Source organism: Pleurodeles waltl, chromosome 4_2 (genome assembly GCF_031143425.1).
Source record: "Pleurodeles waltl isolate 20211129_DDA chromosome 4_2, aPleWal1.hap1.20221129, whole genome shotgun sequence".
NCBI classification, from domain to species: Eukaryota; Metazoa; Chordata; class Amphibia; order Caudata; family Salamandridae; genus Pleurodeles; species Pleurodeles waltl.
The window spans coordinates 1049391419-1049415206 of NC_090443.1; the positions used below are offsets into that span (position 1 = coordinate 1049391419).

At 48.4% G+C, this 23788-nt stretch overlaps 1 protein-coding gene across 1 annotated transcript in view; it reads right to left on the minus strand.

The window, feature by feature from the left end:
• The window catches only part of LOC138294019 (equilibrative nucleobase transporter 1-like), a 387196-nt gene that overhangs the window by 179330 nt on the left and 184078 nt on the right, over positions 1-23788 (minus strand). Inside the window, exon 7 of the mRNA XM_069233271.1 lies at positions 20347-20483. Within this exon, the coding sequence (XP_069089372.1) occupies positions 20347-20483 (137 nt within the window). The remainder of the gene's footprint in view (positions 1-20346; positions 20484-23788) is intronic.

The following is a 23788-nucleotide window of genomic DNA, read 5'->3' on the forward strand; positions in this document are numbered from 1 at the left end:
ACAATGCACTACTTGAGATGAAGCCTAAGATACTATGCGCTACCTGAGATGAAGTCTAAGATACTATGCGCTACCTGAGATGAAGCCTAAGATACTATGCACTACTTGAGATGAAGCCTAAGATACAATGCACTACTTGAGATGAAGCCTAAGATACAATGCACTACCTGAGATGAATCCTAAGATACTATGCAGTTCTTAAAATGAAGCCTAAGATACTATGTGCTACCTGAGATTACGCCTAAGGTACAATGCACTACCTGAGATGAAGCCTAAGATACAATGCACTACCTGAGATGAAGCCTAATATACTATGCAGTACTTAAGATGAAGCTTAAGATACTATGTGCTACCTAAGATGACGCCTAAGATACAATGCACTACTTGAGATGAAGCCTATGATACTATGCGCTACCTGAGATACGGCCTGAGATACAATGCACTACCTGAGATGAAGCCTAATATACAATGCACTACTTGAGATGAAGTCTAAGATACTATGCAGTACTTAAGATGAAGCCTAAGATGCTATGCACTACCTGAGATGAAGCCTAAGATACTATGCACTACCTGAGATGAAGCCTAAGATACTATGCACTACTTGAGATGAAGCCTAAGATACAATGCACTACTTGAGATGAAGCCTAAGATACTATGCGCTACCTGAGATGAAGCCTAAGATACTATGCGCTACCTGAGATGAAGCCTAAGATACTATGCACTACTTGAGATGAAGCCTAAGATATAATGCACTACTTGAGATGAAGCCTAAGATACAATGCACTACCTGAGATGAATCCTAAGATACAATGCACTACCTGAGATGAAGCCTAAGATACAATGCACTACCTGAGATGAAGCCTAAGATACAATGCACTACTTGAGATGAAGCCTAAGATACAATGCACTACCTGAGATGAAGCCTAAGATACAATGCACTACCTGAGATGAATCCTAAGATACTATGCGCTACCTGAGATGAAGCCTAAGATACTATGCACTACCTGAGATGAAGCCTAAGATACTATGCGCTACTTGAGATGAAGCCTAAGATACAATGCACTACCTGAGATGAATCCTAAGATACAATGCACTACCTGAGATGAAGCCTAAGATACAATGCACTACTTGAGATGAAGCCTAAGATACAATGCACTACCTGAGATGAAGCCTAAGATACAATGCACTACCTGAGATGAAGCCTAAGATACAATGCACTACATGAGATGAATCCTAAGATACTATGCACTACCTGAGAGGAAGCCTAAGATACTATGCACTACTTGAGATGAAGCCTAAGATACAATGCACTTCCTGAGATGAATCCTAAGATACTATGCGCTACCTGAGATGAAGCCTAAGATACTATGCACTACCTGAGATGAAGCCTAAGATACTATGCACTACCTGAGATGAAGCCTAAGATACTATGCAGTACCTGAGATGAAGCCTACGATACTATGCACTACCTGAGATGAAACCTAAGATACTATGCAGTACACAAGATGAAGTGTAAGATACACTGCAGTACCTGAGATGAAGTGAAAGATACACTGCAGTACCTGAGATGAAGTGTAAGATACTATGTAGAACCCAAGATGCCACCTGACATGAAGCCTAAGTTAATTTGTCATATCTGAGATGAAGCCTAAGATACTATGCAGTACCTGAGATGGAGCCTGAGATACTATGCGCTACCTGAGATGGAGCCTGAGATACTATGCGCTACCTGAGATGGAATATATGCCAGAACAACGCATGCCTGGACAACGTGGTGGGAACAACGACTGCATTGTTATCTTAATGCCTTTACCACGAATACCTTAACAACGATTTTTTGTTGTAAAGGCATTCCTGGTAAAGGCATGCGTGGAATGGCATGCATGGTTCCCGCATGCGACTCCCCTTAACACCTCACACATGCCCCTAAAACTACTGTGACCCCCTACTCTGCCCCTAAAACCTAAAACTATCGCAACCTCCCTACCCCGCCCCATAACATAAACTACCCCAACCCCCACCCCTAAAACTACCCCAAACCCCATCCCGCCCCTAAAACGTAAAACTACCCGACCCCCACCCCGCCCTCAAAAATTTAAATTACCGCAACCCCCTACCCCACCTCTAAAACTACCTTGACCTCCCACCCCGCCCCTAAAGTTACCCCAACCCCCCACCCCGCCCCTAAAACTACCCTGACCTCCCCTACCCCGCCCCTAAAGCCTACAACTACCCCAACAACCCACCCCACCCATAAAACCTAAAACTATCCCGACCCCCACCTCTAAAAACTAAAATGACCCCGACCCCCCACCCCGCCACTAAAACTACCCCAACCCCCACCCCTGCCCCTAAAACCTAAACTACCCCGAACCCCCACTGCACACCTAAAACTACTGCGACCCTCCACCCCGCCCCTAAAACCTAAAACTACTGCAACCCCCCCACCCGCCCCTAAAACCTAAACTACCCCAACTCCCCACACTGCCCCAAAAAATGACTGCGACTCCCCACCCCTAAAATGACCCCGGCCACCCCACCCCGCCCCTAAAACCTAAAACTACCCAGACTCCCCACCCCACCCCTAAAACTACCCCCCAAACCTACTCCAGCCCCACTAAACTGACCATGTCCTCTCTGATCCTGAGTCGGTTTTCCTTTGTCTTAACCATGCATGTTCGTTGTTCAGACATGCGCGCTTAAGGCAGAGGAAAACAGGGTCGTTGTTTAGGAAAGCGTTGTTCAGGCTGCTTCCCCCTGAGATGAAGCCTAAAATAATACGCAGTACCCAAGGTGAAGTCTAAGATACTATGCAGTACATGAGCTTAAGCCTAAGATACTACGCAGTACCCGAGATGAAGCCTAAGATACTACGCAGTACCCGAGATGAAGCCTAAGATACTACGCAGTACCTGAGATGAAGCCTAAGATACTACGCAGTACCCGAGATGAAGCCTAAGATACTACGCAGTACCCGAGATGAAGCCTAAGATACTACGCAGTACCCGAGATGAAGTCTAAGATACTACGCAGTACCTGAGATGAAGCCTAAGATACTACGCAGTACCCGAGATGAAGCCTAAGATACTACGCAGTACCCGAGATGAAGTCTAAGATACTACGCAGTACCTGAGATGAAGCCTAAGATACTATGCAGTACCTGAGATGAAGCCTAAGGTACAATGCAGAACCCCAGATAAAGCCTAATGTACTGTGCAGTACCTGAGATGAAGCCTAAGATACTCTGCAACACCCGAGATGAAGCCTGATATACTCTGTGGTACCTAAGATGAAGCCTTACATACTATGCAGTATCTGGGATGAAGCCTACAATACTATGCAGTACCTGTCATCAGAACAAACATGAGACATCCCCCATAAGGCCTGCGTACCATATTCTTGGGTTCTCTTTTCTCTTTAAGCTATGCTGTGTCACGACCACAACAGGAGAATGTTGTTCCATAAATAACTACAACTCTTGTTTGACAGCAAGAAATGTATACTATACATTTTATTTGCCAGATATGCTATTTTTTCACTTCTTGTGGTATTTCAAATGTTCACCTACTACACTCCAAAGGCAAGCTTGCTATTTTGAAAATCCAATAAACAATTCAAACTAAACACAATGTGAGATAGTTTCTTACCTGATGGCATATCCCAAGGATAGAACCTGGGTCACAATGTCAGAGGCAGGATTGTTTCAGAATGTGAGCCCTGGTCCTGCACATCAGAGCTTGCAGCTGACTGGTTAGCCAGTTTGAAGTCACACACTCATGGAAGAGAAGCGCCTGAACCAGATTAACCCCCCCCCCCCCTACTTACTGACCTGAAGAATTCCTGTCTACCTGGTGGAGGAGATTGATGTCTCCAGCTCTGCCTTCAATCTGTGGGTGAGGAAAGCTCTCCAGTGCTAGAGGAGAAGTCATCTTGCCGAACCCTAAAGATGCAGGAATCCATCCAAGTCAGGTCAATGAAGATAGTTTGCTTTGTTGCATCTTCTCCACGGTTGTGGCAGATATTCAGGCGCTTGTTGGGAACCCATAGGTCATGAGCTGGTGACCCAAAAGGATGAGAACTTGACCAAAGATGGGCCATCACAACTCCCCGCTTATGGGCACCAGATAAACTCTACTGATGGGTTCAAGTTAATGTTGATCCAGGGTTATGTTCAAGTGGAGTTATGTGCATGAATCTTGTTAAGAGACCTTACACTATGCCTCGCTATGGACAGGGTAGTCAACCACATGGGAGCTTACAAGTCCCCATGAACCCCCACTGACCCTTTCTGGGCTATAAATGGGGCTGACCCATGTTGACCATGTAGGGAGAAGGGAACCATTGCTGTCTTCCTTTTTGGCCTGTTTGTTGTTTTTCATATTAACTTAGATTGCATTAATACATTTTCAGGTTTCCGCTTGAGAGGTACTTTTAAACTCACTCTTCCGATGATTGCAAAAGGTCTCTACCAAAGTGCTCCACAATACTCCCTCCTACCTTCAATTGAATGACTGGTGAAGGAGCAGCAGACAGATGATGAAGGAAGCTAACTAGGTTGGGGTGAGGGCTTGCATCCTCTTCTTAAGACACCCAGCAGTGTTAGGGTGCTCCAGAGGGTGGCCGGAAAAAGGTCTTGCAACAAAACAACTAGTAGTCACTCCTAACCGTATTCACAGTGTCTTTGTAGTAGTGAGCTGAGGTGAGGAAGAGAGTTTTCCCCAGTTGCTTATATATCTGCTAGGTTGCAGGATGTGCCCTGCAGATGAAAGAACTCGAAGGATGTTGTATCTGGTAGCTGGACCACATACACATCCCTTCAGGCTGCAGGGTCCGTATAATGGGACAGATGTACAAAGCATTTTTCCGGTCGCAAACAGAACATCAGATAATTTGCGACTGGAAAAATGCTATTTGCCATGTACCAAAGGCAACATGTGACTCAGTAACTTGTTACCGAATCACTGTTTGCTTTTGCGATTGAGTATTAAGAAGGGGCTTGTTTAGGGTGTCCCTTCCTAATACAGAATTGCACTGGTATGAATGAATGTTTATCGACTGGAATGCAATCGCAAAATATTCATACTTTACCAACTCCGTGAAGAAGGTGGTAAATATTTGCAAAGCAGTCACAGACATGGTGGTCTGCTGACCTCAGCAGGTCACCATTCCTGTGATTGTGGCCATTCCCAAATGGGTCACAAATTGCGACCTACCTCATGAATATTAATCACGCAGGTCCCTTGCGCCCCATTTTGGAATCACAAACAGTGTCTGAGACACTGTAGTAAATTGCACTTTGCAATTTCCTGATAACGAATTGCAAAAATTCGCTGTTAGGAAATCACAAACCACTTTTTATGGGCAAGTGCAAAGTGCTCCGTCCATTCTCTAATCTCTCTTTGGGCTTCAAACCACGCCTACGCCACGTCAGTCACTTACATTGGTTTGTGGACTTGCCTTTTAAAATCCGCTTGCTTTCATTTGTGAAAGGCCTGCATGCGTTATGCCTTTTCCGGTGTTTAGCCCGCCTACACAGCACCGGTAAACTACTAAAAACATACGGTAATAGCTGTAATTCGAGCAAATGCGAGACCCGTTGCATTGAAAATGCTTGTTTAGTACATCTCGCCCGATAATATTCCTTACGCAAGGTATTTATTGCAAGACACGTGGCCAGCCTTCTTATGCCTTCAGGTGTATTTCATCTATGAATGCGGCCTCCCGCATCCCTCTGATGGACGTACCCTTGACATACATGCCTAATGTCTGCTTAGGTAGGTGATGAGAGACTCAGGCTTGTCTTTGAGTGGCTTACAGAGCAGTTGGATCTGAGCCTCTAAATCCATCAGCATAGTAGTGCTCATCCTCCTGGCACAGAAGACAGGAGGACCTCTCTGCACAGGTGACTTTGGCGCAATCTAATGGTTAATGTTACAGTTGAATTAAGACAGACTAAAGAGACGTACGTGCTAAGGCATCTTCCTGCAGAGGGAAAACCTGCAAAGGTTTACCTACGGATCAGTTTAATATTCTATTCGCCATCCAGATGTGATTATGGTGTTAACCCAGCATGTGTGACAGGAGCTCAAATGGAAGACATATACACAAAGCTGAGAAAAGGGCAAAAGAACTCTAGGGCCTCAATTGCAAGCCCTTTGTGCCACCTGCTGCATCATTTGTTTTATGCAGCGGTGGTGCTAGCAGTGCAATACACTGCTCCATATTTACAAACTGACTCTTTGGGCCCCATGCACCGGTTTGTAAAGCCCTGCGTCACATTATACTGCACCAGCTATAATGTATGCAGGGTAGGCATTCCCACAGGAAAAGATACGCAGAACTGATGCAGTGAAATTCACATTTTCCTGCATCTTTCTGCATCATCACTGCGTCAAAATTTTACCACCTGCATGCAGGGCTTTTTCCTATCAGAGACTCCTTGCATTGCTGGAGTTGTGTCAGTTTAATGACGCTACTCCGGTAATGCGTGAGTTTAGCACCAATAGATGCGTCAGAATTTGTGTTGCATCTGTGAAAATGTGCGCCATGGAGCTCTGTATTATAAATACAGCGCATCCATGGCGTCATTAGTAGATATGCGGGAAGCGCAAGTAATCTGATGCATCGATGGTGATGCGTCAGATTCTTGTAAATGAGGTCATTACCCTTTTCCTCTTTACCTCCTCTAGGAGGGCACGAACTACCAGTTCTGAAAATAAAGGCAAAGTCTCAACTAAGTTGGCAGTTACTACTGCTAGTTGAATGAATGAATGAATGATAGAACTTATACAGAGCGCAGTTACTCAGAGAGGGTACCAGCGCTAAATGTACTAGGTAAAGGTAACAGCTCTCAAACTCAATGTAAACAAAAACTTTTTTAAAGCTTTCTGAGTCTCCATGAGCTTGATGCTAAGGGGGCGTTAAGGAGACTCCACTTTCTGCCTAATTTAGAAAGTAATGCAATGCTTGTATGGCGCCACTTTGTAACCCCTTGAGGCACATTATACCTGCGTCAGGTATAATGTAGGAAAGGGGGGCGTTCTCCCACAGGGAGGCCCAAAAGTGGCGCAATGAACTTTACAAAATTTCACTGCACCATTTTTTCCATCATTTTTAACACTGGCTCAGGGCAGACGTTAAAGTGTGGGAGAAAGTAGCTTCTTTCTAGCTTGGTTACCCCCATTTTTGGCCTGTTTGTCAGTGTGTTTGACTGTGTCACTGGGATCCTGAAAACCAGGACCCCAGTGCTTATGCTCTCTCCCCTTTAAATGTGGTTGTTGGATACTGTTAACACAGTATTCCACTCATAATTGGCATACTGGTCACCCCTTATAAGTCCCTAGTATATGGTACTTAGATACCCAGGGCATTGGGGTTCCAGGGGATCCCTATGGGCTGCAGCATTTCTTTTGCCACCCATAGGGAGCCCATGCACAGGCTTCTGCAGGACTGCAATTGCAGCCTGTGTGAAAAGGTGCATGCACCCTTTCACTGCCATTTACACTGCACCAGGTCACTTATAAGTCACCCCTAGAGCAGGCCCAAAATCCTGAGGGCAGGGTGCGGGGTACCTGTGTGTGAGAGCACCCCTGCACTAGCATATGTGCCCCCACGTCTTCCAGGACCATTTTCCCAGACTTCGTGAGTACAGGGACACCATTTTATGCGTGCACTGGACATAGGTCAATACCTATGTCCAGCTTCACAATGGTAACTCCGAATACAGCCATGAAAGGTGTCTAACATCTCGGAATTATACCCCAGTGCTGAATCTAGCATTGGTTGTATAATTCCATGCACCCTGGGGGCTCCACCATGGACCATTACAGCCATCTGAGATCTTCCAGGCAGCCCCAGCTGCTGCCGCCTCACAGACAGGTTTCTGTCCTCCTGTTGCTCAAGCAGCTTGAGCCCAGGAATCAGAACAAAGCATTCCTTTGGGTGAGGGGTGTTACACCCTCTCTCTTTGGAAATAGGTGTTACAGGCATGGGAGGAGTAGCCTTCCAGAGCCTCTGGAAATGCTTTGAAGGGCACAGATGGTGCCCTCCTTGTATACACCAGTCTACACTGGTTCAGGGACCCCCAGTCCCTGCTCTGGCGTGAAACTGGACAAAGGAAAGGGGAGTGACGACTCCCCTGTCCATCACCACCTCAGGGGTGGTGCCCAGAGCTCCTCCACAGGGTCCCTGGGTTTTGCCATCTTGGATTCCAAGGTGGTGGGGCACTCTGGGAGCATCTGAGTGGCCAGTGCCAGCAGGTGACGTCAGAGCCCTCCCCTGATAGGTGCTTACCTGTGTAGCTGACCAATCCCCATTTCAGGGCTATTTAGGGTCTCTCTTTTGGGTGGTTCTTCAGATTCGGATTGCAAGACTCCAGCAGGACTTTACCTTCTAGCGACAAAACTGCATCTGGACCCTCCAGGAACTCTACAAACTGCAACAAAGAAGAAAAGAAGACTTCTGCAACATTGTAACTTCAGCTCCTGCCAGCAACTGCAACAGTTTCCAGGTCGTGCATCCTCAAAGGACAGCCTGTCTTCAGCCTGCACCAGAAGAATGAAGGCATCTCCCTTGAAGTGAGGGAGTCACTTCCCTGCTTCAGCAGGCACCCCTCTGCAGCGACAACCTGTGGCTTGGATCCCTTCTCCTGAAGAAGTGCATGGATCCAGCAACACAGGTGGTGGACTGAAGTGGTCCCGACGGTCCTAAGGCCCAGCTGTCCAACTTTGGTGGAGGTAAGAGCTTGCCTCCCCACGCAAGACAGTACCCCCGTGCACTGTGTGTTTTGTTGGCATCCTTCCACAAAGTTCTTCAGGCACCGTGCAGCTCCGACCACCAGCAGTCTATCCTGGGAACATGAGTGGCTCTCCGGCGGCGTGGGATCCCTTTGTGTAGTGCTGCATGGGCCTCCTTTTGCACCATCTTTGTCCCCGTGCTGTATGACTTCTCTTCATGCTGCCTTGTCTTCTGGGGGCTCTCTGAGTTGCTGAGAGCCCCCTCTGTATCCCCCTCCTGGGTAGAGGCCACCAGGTCCCTTCTGGTCATGGGCAGCGCCATTTTCCACTAATGGCATGCTTTGCAAGTGCCAAGGCTTGTTGGCAGAATCCAGCAATGCAAACCAGACTGCAATCATCCATTCGGCGTGGGACATCACGACAACCAACCAGGAACTCGTATCCACCTTCTTGGGTGGAGTACTGACTGTTCTTTTTCACCAGTGGTTTCTCTTTTGCACCTTCATCCGGGTTAGCAGGGGCTCCTGTTCTCCCTGGACTCTTCAGTGCTTCTTGGACTTGGTCTCCTTCTTCCACAGGTCTTCATGTCCAGGAATCCATCGTTGGTGTCTTGCAGTCTCTTATGGTTCTTGCATAATCTTCTATCACGTGTTCTTGTGTGTTTTAGGAAACTTACTGTGATTTACTCCTGTTTTCCTGGGCTCTGGGGTGGGTTCTATTACTTACCTTTGATGTTTTCTGACACTCCCAGCGCCCCTCTACACACTACACTTGCCTAGGTGGGAAACCGACTTTCGCATTCCACCATTTTAGTATATGGTTTGTGTTCCCCCTAGGCCCATTGCTATCTATTGTGATTTTCACTATTTGCACAGTTTTCTAACTGCTTTTACAGCTATTTCTGCATTCTAGTGTATATACTGTGTATGTTACGTACCTCCTAAAGGAGTATAGGGCCAGATGTAGCAAGCTTGTTGCATAGCGCAAACAGCGAATTTCGCTGTTTGCGCCATGCAAAAAGCACATCACGATGCTCATTCCCATTTTGCAAGTCGGTAACCTGGTTACCGACTCGCAAAATGGGAATGCGACTCGCAAATAGGAAGGGGTGTCCCCCTCCTATTTGCGATTCGAATCGCGATGTGGAATTGCTTTGTGACCGCAAATGCGGTCGCAAAGCAATTCGCAGTTACCAGCAGTGTCACACTGGTGGTAACCCATTCGCAAAAGGGCCCCCTTCCCCTTTGTGACTGGCCCTGAGAACATTTTTTCAGAGCAGGCAGTGTCCTATGGACCACCGCCTGCTCTGAAAAAATGAAACAAAAACGTTTCATTTTTTCTTTTGTATTGCAACTCGTTTTCCTTTAAGGAGAAAGGGCTGCAATACAAAAATAAAAAACTGCTTTATTTAAAAGCAGTCACAGGCATGGTGGTCTGCTGTCTCCAGCAGGCCACCATCCCTGTGAGTGCTGCGAATCGGAAGGGGGTCGCAAATTGCGACCCACCTCATTAATATTAATGAGGTGGGTCTTTGCGCCCCCCTTGCGATTCGCAGATGGTGTCAGGGACACCATCCTGCATCCGGGTTTTGCTACATCTGGCCCATAGTCTCTAAGGTATTTTTGGGCATTTGTGTCACCAAAATAAAGTACCTTTATTTTTGTAACACTAAGGCGGTCATTCTGACCGCCGCCGCCCGCCATGCGGTCACCGCATTTGGCTGCTCCGCGGTGGAGGACATTCTGGCTTTCCCGCTGGGCCGGCGGGCGCCTGCCAAAGGAGCGCCCGCCGGCCCAGCGGGAAAGGCCCTGCAACACAGAGGCCAGCTCCGAATGGAGCCGGCGGTTATTGCAGGGGTGCGACGGGTGCAGTTGCACCCGTCGCGATTTTCACTGTCTGCTATGCAGACAGTGAAAATCATGCTGGGGCCCTGTTAGGGGGCCCCTGCACTGCTCATGCCAGTAGCATGGGCAGTGCAGGGGCCCCCAGGGGCCCCACGACACCCGTTCCCACCATCCTGTTCCTGGCGGTCAAAACCGCCAGAAACAGGCTGGCGGGAAGGGGGTTGGAATCCCCATGGCGGCCCTGCTTGCAGCGCCGCCATGGAGGTTCAGCCCTGCCAGGGGTATTCCGGCGGGAAACCGCTGGATCCCCTTTTCTGACCGCGGCTTTACCGCCGCGGTCAGAATGGGCAATGAAGCACCGCCAGCCTGTTGGCGGTGCTTCCGTTGCCCGCGGCCCTGGCGGTTTAGGACCGCCAGGGTCAGAATGAGGGCCTAAGTATTTTCTTTCATGTGTGTATGTACTGTGACTGCAGTGGTATTGCATGAGCTTTGCAGCTCATCCACACTACCTCTAGAGAGCCTGGCTTCTAGACACTGACTACATACACTAATAAGGGTTAACTGGACCTGGTATAAGGTGTAAGTACCCAAGGTACCCACTACAAACCAGGCCAGCCTCCTATAAAGTGACGCTGCCATTATAGCCTATGGGCCTCCCTAACCTGTGCTGGACTAGCATCAAAACTTTTGCCACTATTGTCCTAATGTGCACCATGGTGCATTGTGTAGGAAAGTTCCATCTTCCTTGGCATGTTACCCCCATTTTTCACATGTATGTCAGTATGTTTTTGCTTGTCTCACTGGGATCCTGGTGGTCAGGACCCCAGTGCTCATAAATTATGGCCTAATGTGTATGCCTGTGTAGTGCCTAACTGTGTCACTGGGGTCTGGACCCCAGTGCTCATAAATTATGGCCTAATGTGTATGCCTGTGTAGTGCCTAACTGTGTCACTGAGGCTCTGCTAACCAGAACCTCAGTGCTTATGCTCTCTCTGCTTTTAACTTTGTCACTGTAGGCCAGTGACTTCATTTACCAATTTCAATTGGCATACTGGACCCCCCCTTATAAGTCCCTAGTATAAGGTACCCAGGGCATTGATGTTCCAGGAGATCCATATGGGCAGCAGCATTTCTTTTGCCACCCATAGGGAGCTCAGACAAACCCTTATACAGGACTGCCATTTCAGCCTGCGTGAAATAGTGCACACACTATTTCACAGCAATTTTCACTGCACTTAAGTAACTTATAAGTCACCTATATGTCTAACCTTCACTTGCTGAAGGTTAGGTGCAAAGTTACTAGGTGTGAGGGCACCCTTGCACTAGCAAAGGTGCCCCCACATAGTTCAGGGCCATTTCCCTGGACTTTGTGAGTGGGGGGATGCTATTACACGCGTGCACTACATATAGGTCAATACCTATATGTAGCTTCACAATGGTAACTCCGAATATGGCCATGTAACATGTCTAAGATCATGGATTGTCCCCCCATTCCAAATCTGGTATTGGGGAGCCAATTCCATGCATCCTGGGGGCTCCACCATAGACCCCCAGTACTGCCAAACCAGCTCTCTGAGGCTTGCACTGCAGCTACAGCTGCTGCCACCTCACAGACAGGGTTCTGCCCTCCTGGGGTCTGGGCAGCCCAGTCCCAGGAAGGCAGGACAAAGCATTTCCTCTGAGAGCAGGGTGTTACACCCTCTCCCTTTGGAAATAGGTGTTACAGGCTGGGGAGGGGTAGCCTCCCCCAGCCTCTGGAAATGCTTTAAAGGGCACAGATGGTGCCCTCCTTGCATAAGTCAGCCTACACCAGTTTAGGGAGCCCCAGTCCCTGCTCTGGCGCAAAACTGGACAAAGGAAAGGGGAGTGACTACTCCCCTGTCCATTGCCACCCCAGGGGTGGTGCCCAGAGCTCCTCCAGTGTGTCCCAGACTTCAGCCGTCTTGCTTTGCAAGGTATGGGGGCCACTCTGGAGGGCTCTGAGTGGCCAGTGCCAGCAGGTGACATCAGACACCCCTCCTGATAGGTCCATACCAGATAAGGTAGCCAATCCCCCTCTCAGGGCTATTAAGGGTCTCTCCTGTGGGTTCTCTTCAGATTCTGCTTGCAAGTTTCCTTCAGGAATCCTCTGCAACAACTTCAGACTCTTCTAACCTCGGATCAACGGCAGCCTGCTCCAAGAAAGCTGTAACTGCAACAAAGTGTCTACAAGAGACACTTTTCTTCAGCAACCTCAGCTCCAAGTCAGAAATTGCAACAGTTTCCATGGTGTGCACGCTCTGGGGACTACCTGTCTTCATCCTGCACCAGAAGGACCAAAGAAATCTCCTGTGGAGTGACGGAGTCACTCCCCTGCTCCAAGCAGGCACCTTCCAAGGCGACGACCGGTACCCTGGGACTCCTTTCACAGTGATGAGCGTGCTCCTAAGGACACAGAGGGTAGACATCATCGACATAGACTGTCCTGAGGTCCTGCTGATGCAATTTGGAGGAGGTAAGACCTTCCCTTCCACGAGAGCGATGGTACCCCTGTGTACTGTGTCTTCCTCACCTCCTGAGGCCTCTTGCACTCTTTGCACAATTCCTTTGGGCACAGCCTGGCCCAGGTCCCCAGCACTCCATCCTGTGATGCTCAACTCACTGAGTTGTTCTCCAGTGGCGTGGGACCTTCTTTTGTTGTGCTGCATCAACTGCGTTTTGTACCTCCTTTGAACCTGGGTTCTGCGGCTCCTGGGGGAGCTGGCTGGCATCCTGAGGGCTCTCTAAAGTGCTGACAGCCCTCTCTTCCTCCTCACACAGAGTTGAAGCCCCCAGGTCCCTCCTGGGTCCATCCAGCACCATTTTGATGCAAAACACACTTTTGTCATAGCCAAGGCTTATTGGTACCTTCCAACACAAAATCTAATCTGCAACACTCTTCACGCCGTGGGACATCTTTTGCATCATGCAGGAACCCGCTGGCATCTTCCTAGGGTGCATTTCTTAAGTCTTTGACTAACCGGGGACTCTTCTTTTGCACCCTCTTCTGGGTTGGCAGGGGCTCCTGTCCTTCCTGGAACTTCTTTCGACTTCTGGACTTGGTCCCCTTCTTTTGCAGGTCTTCAGGTCCAATAATTCAGCAGTTGTTCTTTGCAGACTTGGTTGGCTGCTGTAAAATCCCCAAAACGAGGTGTAGTGTGTCCTAAGGAAACTTGTAGTACTTTACTCCTGCTTTTCTGGGCTCTGGGGTGGGGTAATTTACTTACCTTTACTGTATTCTTGCTCTCTCAGCGATTATGCACACACTACACTTGTCTAGGGGGGAAATCGTGATTCACATTCCACTTTCTTAGTATATGGTTTGTGTTGCCCCTAGACCTATTTTCTCCCTTTGCATTCTATATGATTTCCTTCTGTTTGCGTTGTTGTATGACTATGTACTTGTCTAATTTTGGTGTCTAGTGTATATATTGTGTATAATACTTACCTCCAGAAGGAGTATTGTCTCTAAGATATTTTTGGTACTGTGTCACCCAAATAAATACCTTTACTTTTGGTAACACTGAGTATTGTCTTTACTTGTGTATAAGTACTGTGTAACTATAACTAGTACTGCATGAGCTTTGCATGTCTCCTAGTTCAGCCTAAGCTGCTCTGCTATAGCTACCTCTATCAGCCTAAGCTGCTAGAAACACTACTACATTCACTAACAAGAGATAACTGGACCTGGTGTAAGGTGTAAGTACCCAAGGTACCCACTACAAACCAGGCCAGCCTCCTACACACTGTATAGTAAATACAGCGTTACCATAGTGATGTTGGGGGGTGCAGGGCGATGCAAGAAAAGTGGGGTATCAGAAATGATGCGCCACTATCTTGTAAATATGACCCTCAGGGTGAAAAAACTCTTAACTGGCCAGCAATCCCACCTTCAGTGCCTTTGCTGTAACTTCAAAGAGACTCTTTATAGTTCTTTCACAGTCTCATCATTTCAGAATTGAAGCATTTCCAATATTATATACACAGAAGCCCCTGTTGTTACATATTTATCTTATGTAACTAACAAGCATTGACAAAGCCAATTGACCTGGCCTGTTGTAGTTGTAATGTTACTTGTTGTATTATATATCTGTATGAAATGACAGAAAGAAGCAGCAAAATACCAGTCAGGAGACACATTATGTAAAGCACAGACTTTTAGCTCACATGTTTTTAAGCCATGCCCTTATTTACATAGGCCACGACCCTTTGAAAGACCCCCTCCCCCCCAGTTTTTTCATCCCACTTAAAGCCCTGATGGCCACTAAAGCTGGAGGGGGTGGGGCTTGGGGAAACTCTTTAGTAGATCATTAAAGCCCCACAACGTCTCGATGAAGTGAAAACAAGATGGGAATGGCTTCTTCCTTCAGTCTCCTGTCCTCACACAACACTGATACAGAAAGAAATATCTTACTCCAGGGCCTCAGCAGCCAGGTGTAGGAAAGTACCATCTTGCCTGGCATGTTACCCCCAATGTTTACCTGTATGTATGTTGTTTTTGCCTGTGTCACTGGGATCCTGCTAGCCAGGACCACAGTGCTCATAAAGTGTGCCCTGTATGTGTTCCCTGTGTGGTGCCTAACTGTATCACTGAGGCTCTGCTAACCAGAACCTCAGTGTTTATGCTCTCTCTGCTTTTAAAATTGTCACTGCAGTCTAGTGACTAATTTTACCAATTCTGATTGGCACACTGAAACACCCTTATAATTCCCTAGTATATGGTACCTAGGTACCCAGGGTATTGGAGTTCCAGGAGATCCCTATGGGCTGCAGCATTTCTTTTGCCACTCATAGGGAACTCAAACAATTCTTACACAGGCCTGCCACTGCAGCCTGAGTGAAATAACGTCCACGTTATTTCAGAGCCATTTACCACTGCACTTAAGTAACTTATAAGTCACCTATATGTCTAACCCTCACTTATTGAAGGTTAGGTGCAAAGTTACTAAGTGTGAGGGCACCCTGGCACTAACCAAGGTGCCCCCACATTGTTCAGGGCCAATTCCCCGGACTTTGTGAGTGCGGGGACACCATTACACGCGTGCACTGCATATAGGTCAATACCTATATGTAGCGTCACAATGGTAACTCCGAACATGGCCATGTAACATGTCTAGGATCATGGAATTGTCTCCCCAATACCATTCTGGTATTGGGGGGACAATTCCATGCATCCCCGGGGCTCCAGCATGGACCCCGGGTACTGCCAAACCAGCTCTCTGGGGTTTTCCGGGCAGCCACAGCTGCTGCCAACCCTCAGACAGGTTTCTGCCCTCCTGGGGTCTGGGCAGCCCAGTCCCAGGAAGGCAGAACAAAGGATTTCCTCTGAGAGAGGGTGTTACACCCTCTCCCTTTGGAAATAGGTGTGAAGGGCTGGGGAGGAGTAGCCTCCCCCAGCCTCTGGAAATGCTTTGAAGGGCACAGAGGGTGCCCTCCTTGCATAAGCCAGTCTACACCGGTTCAGGGAACCCCCAGTCCCTGCTCTGGTGCGAAACTGGACAAAGGAAAGGGGAGTGACCACTCCCCTGACCTGCACCTCCCCAGGGGAGGTGCCCAGAGCTCCTCCAGTGTGTCCCAGACCTCTGCCATCTTGGATGCAGAGGTGTGAGGGCACAATGGAGACCTCTGAGTGGCCAGTGCCAGCAGGTGACGTCAGAGACCCCTCCTGATAGGTGCTTACCTCTCTCTGTAGCCAATCCTCCTCTGAGGGCTATTTAGGCTCTCTCCTGTGGGTTTCTCTTCAGATAACGAATGCAAGACCTCACCAGAGTTCCTCTGCACTTCCCTCTTCGACTTCTGCCAATGATCGACCGCTGACTGCTCCAGGATGCCTGCAAAACCGCAACAAAGTAGCAAGAAGACTACCAGCAACATTGTAGTGCCTCATCCTGCCGGCTTTCTCGACTGTTTCCTGGTGGTGCATGCTCTGAGGGCTGTCTGCCTTTACCCTCAACTGGAAGCCAAGAAGAAATCTCCCGTGGGTTGACGGAATCTTCCCCCTGCTACCGCAGGCACCAAACTTCTGCATCACCGGTCCTCTGGGTCCCCTCTCATTTCGACGAACGTGGTCCCTGGAACACAGGAGCTGGATCCAGCTGTCCCCGACCGTCAAGTTGCCCTTCTGTCCAAATTTGGTGGAGGTAAGTCCTTGCCTCCCCACGCCAGACAGTAATCCTGTGTACTGCGTGATCTGCAGCTGCTAGGGCTTCTGTGCACTCTTGCAAGGATTCCTTCATGCACAGCACAGCCCAGGTCCCCAGCACTCCGTCCTGCATTGCTCAACTCGCTGAGTTGACCACCGGCTTCGTGGGACCCTCTGTTGTAGTGTTGAGACGACCGCTGTGCTCAGATTTCCTGAATGCCTGTTCAGGTGCTTCTGCGGGTGCTGCCTGTTTCTGAGTGGGCTCTCTCTGTTGCTGAGCGCCCCCTCTGTCTCCTCCTCCAAGGGGCGACCTCCTGGTCCTTCCTGGTCCCTGGCAGCACCCAAAACCTTCAACTGCTACTCTTGCAGCTAGCAAGGCTTGTTTGCGGTCTTTCTGCGTGGAAACAACTCTGCATCCTCCAGCACAAGGTGAGACATCTTCTGACCAAAGGAGAAGTTTCTGGCACCTTCCGTTGTTGCAGAATCTTTGGCTTCTTCCACCCGGAAGCAGCCCTTTTGCACCTTCATCCGGTGTTTAGTGGGCTCCTGCCCTCCACCCCTCCCCCCCCCGGACACTTGCGTGACTCTTGGACTTGGTCCCCTTCCTTTACAGGTCCTCAGGTCCAGGAATCTGTCTTCAGTGCTTTGCAGTCAGTTGTTGTCTTTGCAGAATCCCCTATCTCGACTTTACTGTCTTTCTGGGGTAGTAGGGTAACTTTACTCCTACTTTTCAGGGTCTTGGGGTGGGGTATCTTGGACACTACTTAGTGTTTTCTTACACTCCCAGCGACCCTCTAAACACTACATTAGGCCTGGAGTCCATTCGTGGTTCGCATTCCACTTTTGGAGTATATGGTTTGTGTTGCCCCTAGGCCTATTGTCTCCTATTGCATTTTATTGTGTTCTACATTGTTTGCACCACTTTTCTAAGTGTTTTACTTACCTGATTTTGGTCTGCGTGTATATTTTGTGTATTTTACTTACCTCCTAAGGGAGTATATCCTCTGAGATACTTTTGGCATATTGTCACTAAAATAAAGTACCTTTATTTTTAGTAACTCTGAGTATTATGTTTCTTATGATATAGTGCTATATGATATAAGTGGTATAGTAGGAGCTTTGCATGTCTCCTAGTTCAGCCTAAGCTGCTCTGCTATAGCTACCTCTATCAGCCTAAGCTGCTAGAACACTACTAATCGACTAATAAGGGATAACTGGACCTGAGACAAGGTGTAAGTACCACAAGGTACCCACTATAAGCCAGGCCAGCCTCCTACACCAGGCTACTCAGCTCTGAGTCTTTGGGGGATGCTGGAGGCGTCTACCCTTCCTCCTGTACAAGCAAGGTCTCGAAAGGGTGTTTTTGGCAACGAGGAAGAATGATAGGGAACTAATTCACTCACTAGAGTTTAGTTTTGACAAAGAGGAAGGCAGCACACTGCCTCCCATCCCAGCAATCAGTTCGCTCGACTGCCTTATGGTAAACAGAATGCATGCTAGCACCTACTTCAGTAAATGTTTTTAGTTTTCACCTTTGTTGGTGCTGCCAGTCCTGTGTATCTCTAGACACGTGATTCAGGAATGTTGTCCTTCTTCAGTAGAGAGTAACAAGTTTTTTTAGGGGTCCCGGAAATGCTGCTCACAGTCTTTTTGGGTCTCTGTACCACTCACTGAGCGCAGGTGCATCAATCGGAGCTCGTCAGCTCATCAGCTTAAGGGAGCGTTATCAAACAAAGGAGGAAGGGAGCACTCTCCCTCAGCTCATCAGCTCATCAGCTGAAGGGAGCATTATCAAACAAAAGAGGAAAGGTGCACACTCCCTCAGCTCGTCACCTCATCAGCTCAAGGGAGCGTTATCAAACAAAGGAGAAAGGGTGCACACTCCCTCAGCTCGTCAGCTCATCAGCTCAAGGGAGCGTTATTGAACAAAGGAGGAAGGGAGCACACTCCCTCCGGAGAAAGGGTGCACACTCCCTCAGCTCGTCAGCTCATCAGCTCAAGGGAGCGTTATTAAACAAAGGAGGAAGGGAGCACACTCCCTCAGCTCGTCACCTCATCAGCTCAAGGGAGCGTTATCAAACAAAGGAGAAAGGGTGCACACTCCCTCAGCTCGTCAGCTCATCAGCTCAAGGGAGCGTTATTAAACAAAGGAGGAAGGGAGCACACTCCCTCAGCTAGTCACCTCATCAGCTCAAGGGAGCGTTATCAAACAAAGGAGAAAGGGTGCACACTCCCTCAGCTCGTCAGCTCATCAGCTCAAGGGAGCGTTATTAAACAAAGGAGGAAGGGAGCACACTCCCTCACATCCAAGCATTCAGGGACAGATTTAGGAGCCCCTTGTGCCACTTTAGCACTGCCTAGCGCTAAGGTGGCCTTTTCCCCGCACCATATTTACAAAGTGGCGCAATGCATGCATTGCGCCACTTTGTAACCCCTTGCATCACATTATACCTGCGCTAGGTATAATGTATGCAAGGGGGGGTGTTCCCCTGTTAGGAGGCCCCAAAAAATGGTGCAGTGAAATGTAAAAGATTTTACTGCACCACTTTTTCTGTCATTTTCAATGCCTGCTTAGAGCAGGCGTTAAAATGACGCACCCATTTAAATTAAAGGGCCTCCTTGCACTTTGCTGCACTAGCGTCAAAATGTTTGACGCTGGTGCAGCAAAGCGCCACAATAGCGTAACAAATGTTGACACTATTGTTCTAACTACCGCCATGGTGCACTGTATCATAAATTCAGCACACACATGGTGGCGTTAGGTGGTGCGCAAGAAAAATGGCGCTGCATTGGATACAACGCCACTTTTCTTAAATTCAGCCCTCAGTTCGCTAAGATGCATCAAATTAAATGCAGTGCATGGTAACACTTCAGCAAAAGCCTTTAGGTTTCAGCATTCTTGTTTGATAATGTATCTGTTTTCAACATTACATTTCAGGAGTGTATAGCAGTTGTTTTGTAATTTACAGCCCTGAAGAAGGTCTCTTTGTGAAGAGCGAAACACGTTGACTGTATGTCTGTTGATGAATTGTTATTGAATGGTCAAACAAAGATTTCATAGATACAACTGATCTTTGAAAGAAGCATTCTTGAATGACTAGTTAGAATACTCTTACTTAAATCATTTGAAGCACGTGGCTGTTTCAGTTGGCGCCTCTCTGTGGAGTATTTTTATCAAAGGATGTCAAGTTGGAAAATAAGATTAAGTACACAGTTTTTGCCACAGCCTGCAAACACAGGCGTTAGACCATATTTAGGCTAATGCACCTGAGAAATGCACATACCTTAAACACTGTCTCTGCATCATGGGCATTTTTCTGTATGCAGAGTTTACAATTTGTAGACTAGTGCTTGGACATGCATATCTTTGCAAACTCTATTCAACCTGGAGAACTGATTGATTGTGCTGCAAATAGTTACTTACCTGCAGCCCTGGTTCTCAAGTGTAGGCAGGTTCAGCAAAGCACGTCGATGTGTACGTTTATAGAATATTCAATGCTGGAGATTGAACATTTAATTGATAAAGCTGCAAAGAAAAGTTAAAAGCAGGATAGACTAAAGCAAACCTACAAACATCTGGGAATGGAACCATGAAGGGAACAATCACCTCTGTCCCCCTTGGTTTTCTGTCTTTTGTCGACCTCGTTCATGTTCACATCGATGCTACTACTGCGCGGGACGCCATCTTGGGATTCGACAGTCGCTGTGCTCAGGCAGTATGAAGCAGACTTCTGACAAGTGATGCTGCACATATAAGAGACAACCAAGTTAGGAGCTTAGACACATGTTGGCCAAAGCAACCCTTCCCACATTGAGATAATTTGATTGCTATGTTCAGGATTGAACCGGCCTATAGAGGACTCAGGCAACGCTCCGATTTGCAAATGTGGGCCACTTTTCTAGCTTTCTGATTTGCTAATGGGGTCACTTTTGTTTTGATGTCTGAGCCTATTTTGTTTCCTAGTGCGACCCTGGTTATGTTGTTACGTTATGTTTATTTTAATGGCATGCATATCACGCAGGAGAGTATGCCAGCGCCAGAGGAGGGTGCTGCCCTGCCGGTGGCCTACTGGAAGAATCAGGTTTTGAGCTTTTTACAAAATTCTAGGATTGAGCTGATGACTCTGATGTTCCAGGGGGTGGATCCAGGCTTTGGGATTGAGGAACGAGAAGGCACGCGTATGGCTCTATGGATGCAAAGAACATGGGTGAGCAGGAAGCCGACCACGTACAGGTTCCAGGTCAGTATATGGAACTGATGCAGCTGTTCAGGTCTGCAGGGCCTAGATTGTACAGGGCTTTGTACTCATGTGTTAGGAGCTTGACGAGTGGGCATCTGTGAACTGGAAGCCAGTGGAGGACTTGAGATGTGCGCAGATATGAGTGCGGAGGGGGTGATTAAACCTGAGTCTGGCTGTAGTGTTTTGTGTGACCTGAAGTGTCTTGGTGAGGTGTGTTTTGAAGCTGACTGCAACTAGATTATTAATTAGGGCTGGTGACCACCCACCTCAAAAAATAATCACAACCCTTGTCAGGGTGATCCCTTAAAATCACCAAATTAGCCTGAGCTCAACCCATAATAGCTATCGGAACAGTAATGAAGTTGAAATGTAACACAATAAAAATCGCAAACCGTATTAGAGCAAAATTTAATAAACAAAATGACAAAAATAGAGCAAATAGAGCCAAGAAGGCCCTGATTACGAGTCTGGCGGTCTCAAGACTGCCAGCCTCACAGTGGCGGTCGTGCCGCTGCAGCTGTGGTGGTCCGACCACCACATTGCGACCCTGGTGGTCTGACCGCCAGGGGACCACAAGTACCACTACGATCTCTGATCCCTACAGGATGACGGCTGTCTTGGTTGTGATCAGCCAGGTCAGCGCAGCCGTGCTGATAACAACCTGGCGGAGAACAAGTGCAGGGGGACACAGGGGGGGCCCCTGCACTGCCCATGGCAGGGGCGGTTGTAGGAAAGTACCATATTGCCTGGCATGTTACCCCCATATTTCACTGTATGTATGTTGTTTTGGTCCTTGTGTCACTGGGACCCTGCCAGCCAGGCCCCCAGTGCTCATAGTATGTGCCCTGTATGTGTTCCCTGTGTGATGACTAACTGTCTCACTGAGGCTCTGCTAACCAGAACCTCAGTGGTTATGCTCTCTCTCTGCTTTCCAAATTGGTCACTAACAGGCTAGTGACTACATTTACCAATTCACATTGGCATACTGGTACACCCATATAATTCCCTTGTATATGGTACTGAGGTACCCAGGGTATTGGGGTTCCAGGAGATCCCTATGGGCTGCAGCATTTCTTTTGCCACCCATAGGGAGCTCTGACAATTCTTACACAGGCCTGCCACTGCAGCCTGAGTGAAATAACGTCCACGTTATTTCACAGCCATTTTACACTGCACTTAAGTAACTTATAAGTCATCTATATGCCTAACCTTTACCTGGTAAAGGTTGGGTGCTAAGTTACTTAGTGTGTGGGCACCCTGGCACTAGCCAAGGTGCCCCCACATCGTTCAGGGCAAATTCCCCGGACTTTGTGAGTGCGGGGACACCATTACACACGTGCACTATACATAGGTCACTACCTATGTATAGCTTCACAATGGTAACTCCGAATATGGCCATGTAACATGTCTAAGATCATGGAATTGTCACCCCAATGCTATTCTGGCATTGTTGGCACAATCCCATGATCCCACGGGTCTCTAGCACAGACCCGGGTACTGCCAAACTACCTTTCCCGGGGTTTCACTGCAGCTGCTGCTGCTGCCAACCCCTCAGACAGGTTTCTGCCCTCCTGGGGTCCAGCCAGGCTTGGCCCAGGAAGGCAGAACAAAGGACTTCCTCAGAGAGAGGGTGTTACACCCTCTCCCTTTGGAAATAGGTATGAAGGGCTGGGGAGGAGTAGCCTCCCCCAGCCTCTGGAAATGCTTTGATGGGCACAGATGGTGCCCATCTCTGCATAAGCCAGTCTACACCGGTTCAGGGATCCCCCAGCCCTGCTCTGGCGCGAAACTGGACAAAGGAAAGGGGAGGTGCCCAGAGCTCCTCCAGTGTGTCCCAGACCTCTGCCACCTTGGAAACAGAGGTGTTGGGGGCACACTGGTCTGCTCTGAGTGGCCAGTGCCAGCAGGTGACATCAGAGGCTTCTTCTGATAGGCTCTTACCTCTCTTGATAGACAATCCTCCTAACTTGGTAGCCAAAGCACCTTTTCTGGCTATTTAGGGTCTCTGCTTTGGGGAATTCTTCAGATAACGAATGCAAGAGCTCACCAGAATTCCTCTGCATCTCCCTCTTCACCTTCTACCAAAGGATCGACCGCTGACTGCTCCAGGACGCCTGCAAAACCGCAACAAAGTAGCAAGATGACTACCAGGAACATTGTAGCGCCTAATCCTGCCGGCTTTCTCGACTGTTTCCAGGTGGTGCATGCTCTGGGGGTAGCCTGCCTTCACCCTGCACCAGAAGCTCCGAAGAAATCTCCTGTGGGTCGACGGAATCTTCCCCCTGCTAACACAGGCACCAAAAGACTGCAACACTGGTCATCTGGGTCCCCTCTCATCCTGATGAGCGTGGTCCCTGGAACACAGCAACTCTGTCCAAGTGACTCCCACAGTCCAGTGACTCTTCAGTCCAAGTTTGGTGGAGGTAAGTCCTTGCCTCCCCATGCTAGACTGCAAAGCTGTGTACCACGTGATTTGCAGCTTCTCTGGCTCCTGTGCACTCTTCCAGGATTTCCTTCATGCACAGCCAAGCCTGGGTCCCCAGCACTCCGTCCTGCAGTGCACAACCTTCTGAGTTGTCCTCCAACGTCGTGGAACCCCCTTTTGTAACTTTGTGTGGACTCCAGTTCACTCTTCTTCCTAGTGCCTGTTGGGGTACTTCTGCGGGTGCTGCCTGCTTCTGTGAGGGCTCTCTGAGTTGCTCAGCGCCCCCTCTGTCTCCTCCTCCAAAAGGCGACATCCTGGTCCTTCCTGGTCCTCAGCAGCACCCAAAAACCTCTACAGCAACCCTTGCAGCTAGCAAGGCTTGT